This window comes from Anabrus simplex, chromosome 2 (genome assembly GCF_040414725.1).
Source record: "Anabrus simplex isolate iqAnaSimp1 chromosome 2, ASM4041472v1, whole genome shotgun sequence".
Lineage (NCBI taxonomy): Eukaryota > Metazoa > Arthropoda > Insecta > Orthoptera > Tettigoniidae > Anabrus > Anabrus simplex.
Genome location: NC_090266.1, coordinates 1,115,388,022 through 1,115,397,444, shown reverse-complemented (window position 1 = coordinate 1,115,397,444; position 9,423 = coordinate 1,115,388,022). Strand labels below are relative to the sequence as shown.

At 38.1% G+C, this 9,423-nt stretch overlaps 1 protein-coding gene across 1 annotated transcript in view; it reads left to right on the top strand.

Moving 5' to 3' along the window:
* Nucleotides 1-920: 920 nt before the first annotated feature.
* Nucleotides 921-9,423, top strand: part of LOC136863802 (serine-rich adhesin for platelets) — a 91,241-nt gene continuing 82,738 nt past the window's right edge. The window contains exons 1-2 of the mRNA XM_067140141.2: nt 921-1,037; nt 1,315-1,679. Coding sequence (XP_066996242.2) covers nt 1,018-1,037; nt 1,315-1,679 — 385 coding nt within the window. The 5' untranslated portion in view covers nt 921-1,017. The remainder of the gene's footprint in view (nt 1,038-1,314; nt 1,680-9,423) is intronic.

Here is a 9,423-nt window from a genome sequence, read left to right as displayed (position 1 = left end):
TTAAATTATTTAAGAAAATACTAGGAAAACAACTGAAAGGGAATCTGCCATCTGCAATTACCCTAAATGCAGATCAGTGGTGTCTGATTGATTTGACAGGCACATGGTGCGAGAAGAAAGTAGGTAACTTACAACAATCATTGTTGTGTCTGCTGGAGAACAGGTGATGTCCTTTACGTTTACAGAAATCCTGGCTACGCCTATGAACAGGGCGGGTCTATAACGTCGAGTACCGGTATTGAGATGATACCGGTACTTCAGGGAAAATCAAGACATTTTTTAAGGACGTCAACACATTTTGTTATTTATTTAGTGCAATTCCTTCGTGAAATTCTGCGATTAATTAGTGCAGCGTACCGGTACTGTTTGTTTTCTTACCTTTGATTAGCACGGAAATACTTCCTGATTAACTACAACGTAATGCGGAAATATTTCCTTTATTTTTACACATTTTAATTATAAACTAGTACCGTAGCCTATCTTTCCTGATCCCATAACGTGCATAAAACAATTTAAATGAAGTTTGAAGTCAAGGGTACAGTGCAGAGCTCCAAGAAGGAATCGCCGCAACTCTTCTCAACGTACACCTATAAGGTAAATGTAGAGGTCAGATTAAATACGAAACAGTCGCTTCATAGTACTGTTTAGATTTCGTCCAACGATTCACTTATTTATTATCCCTCTCGACTGATGATGTGTCTCATGGTTCCGTTTAGATATACGCGTTTAGCAGGAGCACCGGAAATACACGGAGTTTTCGTAGATATTTAGAGATAGCAGCAGCGTCTGTATTCTCTGCTATTCTCTCACGATCAGAGAAGTAAATAGTTACGTAGTACTCCCACAAGAGTGAGCAATTGTAGCGCAATAGTTGAAAACAGAGTAACGCAAAGCAAACCAAAACAAATTTGTGTAGTGTAGACGGAAACTAGAAAATTTAAGTGTTTTATAGATTGTTGTGATGACAGTTAAGAAGGAACGTTTCCATGTTCGGAACGCATTTTCGGAATTATAACTATGCCAAAAAAGGAGAACAGGTACCGCTAAAATAGATAAATACATGATAGGAGAAAGGGCCCTCTCCCCTTTGACGTAAATGGAATGTCATATGATCTTCTTTCAAACTACACGGAGCTATTGTAGATAATATCCATTTCATAAATTGTATAGTTATACCTTTATTGTCCTTTCCTGATCTTTTGGGGTTAAGTCTTGATTCTGTCTGAAATGAAACTGTTTTATATTGTCTTGACCATGTACTGTGCGCTTTTAAAATTAAGCAGTACATTGAATGAACTTCGATTGGTATTTCAGCTCCAAATCAAAGGAATGGGAACGAGAACGCAGACAAAGACTGAATACGTGTTTTAAGCATTTGGGAACCCTTTTACCAAACTATGATCCGTCGGTTACTGCTAGCAAAATAGATGTTCTGCAGAAAGCAGCAGCCTACATTCAAGATTTGGAGAAAGGGAATAAAGAACTGGTTAAAGGTGGCAATAACAAGTGCTACTGTGAGTATTTTTACCTACGTAGTGTTTATAATTGTTCTTATATGATGCAGCTTGTTTTGGGAATCAGTCCAGTAATTTGGCAGGAATTCAAATTATATGAACAAATGTTTGATGTGGATATGTTACCAGCTTTCAGGGAAATCTCTTTAAGAGATTTAAATTTTAGTGAGGGGAAGATAAGTTGATAATCTCTCAACAAGTTGTTCCAGGTTTTGGTCAGCTTTTCGCACCAACACAGCATGATTGATCAAGAATAATTACATAAACCATTTGTATTAGGTACCTAGCTTCTTTGCTTGACGCATTTAATATTTGTTTGATGGACAAAGCTTTTGACATGTTTTGTTATTCGTTGTCTTGAGGATGTAAAATTCAAGGAATAAAGCTTGTTGTTGGACTGCTAGAAGTTATCACAGTTGAATTCGTTCTCTCCATTTCCCACTGCTCATGGAGCAACTGATCAGGATTGGACAGTTGTAATATTGACACAGTGTTTATACCCTGACTCCTAGTTAAGGGAAGTAAAACTTGGTATGAATACAGCTTGCATAAATGGAGATAGACATACCTTATACAGGAAATGCTGCCAATAGTTTGCCAGGCAAACTGCAGGTGGTGCATTAAATAGCTAATGAGATTAGGCATACAGAGTCTACTTTTTGCTAAATTTATCTCTCAGATTTGTTTGATGTTATCTGATGGGAAATTCATAAGCAAATATGGATCATTCATTTGATATTATTTCTAAACTATGTATAAGCCTATTTCATATCTTTCATCTTGAAGTTATTAATATCCTGCTAGAATATTTACAATTTATTTTTATTTCACATTAATTATCAAGATACAGAGACCTAATACCAAATGTGATAGGCCCTATAGAAAATATTTATGACAGGGCTTTTTTTTAACAGTTGGGTTTATGTCGCACCAACATAGATAGGTGTTATTGCGAAGATGGGACAGAAAAGTGCTAGGAGTGGGAAGGAAGCGGCCATGGCCTTAATTAAGGTACAACCCCATTTGCCTGGTGTGGAAACGGGAAACCACGGAAAACCATCTTCAGGGATGTAAACAGTGTGGTTCAGACCCACTATTTCCTGAATGCAAGCTCACAGGCATGCCCCTAACAACACAGCCAACTCGCTTGGTAAATATGACATTATTTAGCATAAATATTAGGTATGAAGCAGTAAGGGTTCTAAAATACTAAGGGCTGGTGTTTTTTTCATGGTCATTGGTAGCCAACTATTAGAGGTTTAATGTTAGTTATATTGTCAATATATGATTGCCAGATTTTGATACTGATAATGCCGGGCTGAGTGGCTCAGGCGCTGGCCTTCTGGCCCTAACTTGGCAGGTTTGATCCTGGCTTAGTCTGGTGGTATTTGAAGGTACTCAAATACGTTAATCTTGTGTCGGTAGATTTCCTGGCATCTAAAAGAATTCCTGTAGGACAAAATTCCGGCACCTCGATGTCTCCAGTAACCATAAAAAAGTTGTTAGTGAGACGTAAAGCCAATAACATTAAACTGTTGATGAGAAACCAAAATCCGTTGTGCAACAACGCCGAAGGGCCATGGCCTACCAAGCGACCCCTACTCAGCCCGAATACCTACAGTTTATGAGGTGTCATGGTCAGCACGACCAATTATCTTGGCTGTTATTCTTGGCTTTTTAGACCAAGGCCACCATCTCACCGTCAGATAGGTCCTCAAATGTAATAACGTAGGCTGAATGGACCTCATACCAGCCCTCAGATCCAGGAAAAAATCCCTGACTTGGCCGGAAATCAAACCTGGGGTCTCAGGGTAAGAGGCAGGCAGGCTACCCTGACACCGTAGGGCCAGCTTATATTATTGATACTGAAGATAAAAAGAGGTTGTTTGAAACTGAGGGATATTTGGAAACTGCATATGAGATGATAGGCTTATGTATCATTAAGAATTATATTGCTGAACAGATGCACGTTTTCAAGTTAACAATTTCGTGTTTATGAAAGATATAGCTTCAAAATACTGAGAAATAAGTGATCACGTCTAGCTCAACCTCTCCTTGCACGTATTGACAGTCTGGCCTGTATGTTAAAAAATAAGGTGTTTCATCAGCTATTGTGTCATATAGGCTGCCTGCATGTCTGTTTCGCTCTAGCAGATGGCAGCTTGTTGTAAACTTCAAACATATCAACAGACATGCAGATGTGCCAAGCAGGAGACTCTCAATTTTTGAACCTTTCTCTTGTTCTCCTAATCACTGAGACCAAACTCCTGATATTGAGAGCAGATTTAGTATTCTTGTATTGTTTAAAAATTTCTGCACTTTTCCTCATTCTGTCAGTAGCCAGAGAGAATTGGTCTTCTGTAAACATTGGTAGGGCATATGTAATCAACTGACGCTGTTCTTAAATACAGTATGAGAGAATCTCTAGGGTGAGACATATTATTTTATCATTTCCTTATGTCAGTGCCAAGAGTGCGACAGTTGTTAGCACATTTAAAAAGATAATATTCAGTTCAGACAAATGCTTTCCAAAAATCTTTGGAAAAAATTTAAACCTTAAAATCTGTTAATTAAGGCAAATTTAAGCAAAAATTTAGGTTAGAGTTTCTAGAGGGTCATCTTTGAATCAATCACTACTGATCTGCATTCAGGGCAATCACCCAGGTGGCAGATTCCCTATCAGTTGTTTACCTACTATCTGCGCACTTTTTAGTGATAGATTTACACCCTAGTGCTGAAGTGGTCGACTTCGGTTATCTTCGAGATTCGTATTGGCAACCTTTGAAACACAAACTAAGAATCGCTTATCATCGCTGTGCGCCATCTGGCGTACACTTTAAGTACTCGTACTGTTGTTGTTTACACAGCAAAGCCAAAGTATAGAATTCATGCTAGGAACACGTTTCGCAACGGGAAATGTTATATAGTATTATATATTGTGTGTGTGATACAGTTGTTTGCTTAAAATAATAAAAGGTTTATAAAATTCATATCGATCGATCATATTATCGATTCAATTCAGATTTCATTTCCATTCAGTTGGCAGTATTAACGGAACCCTTCTTACTTCTCCAACGAGTACAAAAATCTATCACTAAAAAGTGCGCATACTATAGTTTTTTCTTAAATAATTGCAAAGAATTTGGAAATTTATTGAACATCTCATTTGGTAAATTATTCCAATCCCTAACTCCTCTTCCTACATTTGTCCTCTTGAATTCCAAATTTATCTTCATATTTTGATCTTTCCTACTTTTAAAAACACCACTCAGACTTATTAATCTACTAATGTCATTCCACACCATCTCTCCACTGACAGTTTGTAACATATCACTTTACTTATTAAAATTGTAATTGTTTATTAAGTAGCCACCTATTCAATACTTAATAAACAATTATAATTTTAATAAGTATGTTGAATTTCAATACAGACAAAAAATGATATTAATTACTTGTAATACATACCACTTTGTTGAGCAGCTCACCTTGTTTCTCCCAAATCTTCCCAAGCCCAAACTTTGCAACATTTTTGTAACGCTATTCTTTTGTCAGAAATCACCCAGAGCAAATCAACCTGTTTTTCTTGGGATTCTTTCCAGTTCTTGACTCAAGTAATCCAGGTGAGAGTCCCACACACTAGAACCATATTCTAGTTGGGGTCTTACGAGAGACTTGTATGCCCTCTCCTTTACATCCTTACTGCAACCCATAAATAACTTCATAACTATGTGCAGAGATTTGTGCCCTTTATTTACCATCTTGTTTTATGATATCCCAATGAAGATCTTTCTTTATATCAACAACTAGATACTTGCATTGATCCCCACAAGAAACTGAGAGGACTTTTTCTATTAGTGAAACTCACAACCTGACTAGTAACACTGTTTATCATCATATCATTGCCTGCTGTCCATCTCACAATATTGTCAAGGTTTTTTTATAGTTGCTCACAATCTTTTAACTTAATTATTATAACATCATCCACAAGAAGTCTTATCTCGGATTCCAGTTCTTTACTCATATCATTCACATATACTGTATAAGAAAACATAAAGGTCCAGTAATACTGCCTGGAGGAATTCCCCTCTCAATGATTACAGGATCAGATAATGCTGCACCTACTCTTAATTCTCAGAGTTCTGTTTTCTAGAAATTTAGCCACCCATTCCAGTCACACTTTTGCCACACATTTTTGCTGTAGTCTTCCATGATCTACCCTGTCAAATGCCTTAGATAGGTCAATCCTGATACAGTCCATTTGACCTCCTGAATCTAAGATATCTGCTATAAGTTATCTTGCTGGAATCTTACAAGTTGAGCTTCAGTGGAATAACCTTTCTTAAACTTGAACTACCTTCTGTCAAACTAGTTATTAATTTTGCAAACATGTCTAATATAATCAGAAATATTGCTTTCCATAGCTTGCATGCAACTCATGTCAAACTGACAGGCCTGTAATATTTGGCTTTAGGTTTATCACCCTTTCCTTTATACATAGGAGCTACTATAGCAACTCTCCATTTATTTGGTATAGCTCCTCATGCAAACAGTAATCAGATAAATACTTCAGATATGGTGCTATATCCCAACCTGTCGTCTTTAGTATATCCCCAGAAATCTTACCAATTCCAGCTGTTTTTCTAGTTTTCAACTTTGGTATCTAATTGTAAATATCTTTGTTTTCATAGGTAAATTTCAATACTTCGTTAGTATTAGTTACCTCCTCTATCTGGACAATATCCTTGTAAACAACAATCTTTACATACTGTTGATTGAATACTTCTGCCTTCTCTGGATCCTTGCATACACACTCCCATTGTTCATTAATGATTCCTGCAATGTCCTTCTTAGAACCTGTTTCTGCTTTGAAGTACCTATACATGCCCTTCCATTCTTCACTAAAATTTGTATGAGGCTGCCAGTTATGCTTGCCACATGTTATCCTTAGCTGACTTCTTTGCTAGACTCAGTTCCCTAGGAAGTTCCTTCAAATTTTCCTTACTTCCACTTCCATTTCTAACTCTATTTCTTCCCAACCTCCACCTCCTTCTTAGTCTCTTTACTTCTCTCTTGTATTATAGTGGGTCATTACCATTCCTTACCACGTTTAAAGGTACATACCTGTTTTCACATTCCTCAACAATTGCTTTAAACCTGTCCACAGCCTGTTTACATTTTTATTTTCCGTTTTACACCAATCATATTTACTTTTTTTAAACTCCTTCATGCCTGTCTATGAGTCTAATTAGTCCTACTTTTACGACCTTCCTTTCTATTACATTTCTTTTTAACAACTATAACAGCTTCTTGATCACTATTACTTCAGTTTCTCTGTAGAACTCCTCTGGTTTTACCAGCACCACATCTAGAATATTCTTTCCTCTAGTTGGTTCCATCACTTTGTGATACAGCTATCCCTCCCAGATTAACTTGTTTGCCATTTATTGGTCGTGCTTCCTGTCATGCGTTATCTACCCAATTGACATCTAGTAATTTGAGATCACCTTTTACCCACTGAGTAGAGATCAAGTTCCTTTACAGAAAACAATTGTTTTTGAACACTAAAACTGTACAAGTTTCATTTACAAGCTGCTCATCATACCTCGCAGTTCCAGTGGGACATTTCCAGCAGTTAACAAACTCCATGTAAACGGAACACTCTTTTTAAGAAATTTATCAATCTCTGGAAATTCCATCACAATAGAACTAACCTTAATCCATCAACCTTGCAAGATGATCCCAACAGTTTTCACCCTCCTGTCAAGAATTTGTCCAAAACTAGCTTTAATGAAGCCAAACTCGGTGTATTCGATAAGGGCCCTAAACATAATTGGGCAGACACCTATTTAACAAATTTATGACAACAGTAGCTGAATGCAGTCGCTTAAGTGCAGCCAGTATCCAGTATTCGGGAGATAGTGGGTTCGAACCCCACTGTCGGCAGCCCTGAAAATGGTTTTCCGTGGTTTCCCATTTTCACACCAGGCAAATGCTGGGGCTGTACCTTAATTAAGGCCACGGCCAATTCCTTCCCATTCCTAGCCCTTTCTTGCCCCATCATCGCCATAAGACCTATCTGTGTCGGTGCGACGTAAAGCCACTAGCAAAACAAAAAAAGAAAACAGTAGCTGAAACAGAATTTGGCCATCAAAAAAATCCCCCCTTGAACAACAAAATTAATTTTGATTCGAAATAAAAAGAGACTCTCGATTTTTGTCCAGGGTCAAACACAGAACAACATTGCTGAACGAAAACAACTCCACAAACTAAAAATGAAAATTGAAACTAATAACTTAATCATAAATAAAGCTGATAAAGGTAATACTACTGTGATCCTTAACAAATCAGTCTACAGTATATTAAAAAAAAAAAAACGGAAGAATCTTTTTCAGATAAATCATTGACAAAAGGTCAATGAGATCTAAAAGAAATCCTTATACTTAGTACCTCTCCCTTTACAGTCTCTGAAACACGGAAATTAATTCTTATGAACCCAAAACTTCCAAACGCTGGTGCTCTCCCCAAGGTCCACAAGGCTGACGTTCCTACAAGGTACGTAGAATACAAGGTAGGGATCACGAGAGAGGTGCGCAGTAGCAAAGCAGAGCTGTGACGTCACATAGGACCATCGCGTTGAATCTGCTCCGAATGAGGTGGAGGTAGTTCGAATAAGAATCGCTGTACACGCAGATGCTAGGTGCTAATAATACACGATAGTAACATATCTGTGGTTTATAAGAAACCGTGTGTGTTTATTTTATGTGATAAAACGTAAAAAGCAGTAATAGTGTACACTTTTCAGTATGCTTTGTCATGCCATTGCAGGCTGCACAAATCATAGCAGGCACGCGAAGGAACGAAACATACACTTTCATGTATTCCCTAAAGCCACTGACCTAAATAAATGGTGACAGAAGTAATCAAGATATTATCGAAAGATTTCTCAGCTTCGAGGGTTCGAAATGACCATCCTCTTCCGACAGCTGTGACGCGAAAGGTGAGATCATTGCTTCTGAGGCGATAAGAAATTCCATCTGTCCTCCGGAAGATTATGAAACATTATGCCCAAATGTGTTATATGCTACTGATGAACTCGATTAAACTCGCATATCGTGTGCCAGTCTAAGGCCAGTGTTGAGCCCACAGCATCCTATTGTTTACCGGAGGATGAGCAATGGTTCGTTAAAGCCCTTGAAGAGCTAGTAAAACAGCTCGAGGACAGTCGCGAAACCAAGGATCGTGATGAGATGCTTGAAGACTTCACTGGCTATAATATAGCTTTTAGTGTAAAGAAGAAGAAGAACCTCGATATAGAAAGCAATTGCGGAGAGAAAACAGGTCAAACTACAAGGGGTGGAAATTAGATTTTTTTTTTTGCAAGTTGCTTTACGTCGCACCGACACAGATAGGTCTTATGGCGACGATGGGACAGGAAAGGGCTAGGAGTGAGAAGGAAGCATCCGTGGCCTTAATTAAGGTACAGCCCCAGCATTTGCTTGGTGTGAAAATGGGAAACCACGGAAAACCATCTTCAGGGCTGCCGACAGTGGGGTTCGAACCCACTATCTCCCGAATACTGGATACTGGCCGCACTTAAACGACTGCGGCTATCGAACTCGGTAGTTTCAATTTTACCACGGGAAAGAACTGAAAGAGGGTTCTAACATCATCACAAACCTTACGGATATCCTGCAGAAGAAATTCCCCCAAATTTATGAGCTTGCAAGTTGCTTCGTGAGAAGCCGTTCTTCTATTCGAATGGTCGCTGTAAACAAAAGCAAGACATTCAAGAGACCGGGTTTCAGTTAATACAATGCCATTAAAAACAGAAAAAAAAAGCAAAGAAACACCACTGATGCTATGGAAAAGTGTGTTTGATTTTCTTTTTCTTCAGCATTATTCTTTGTGT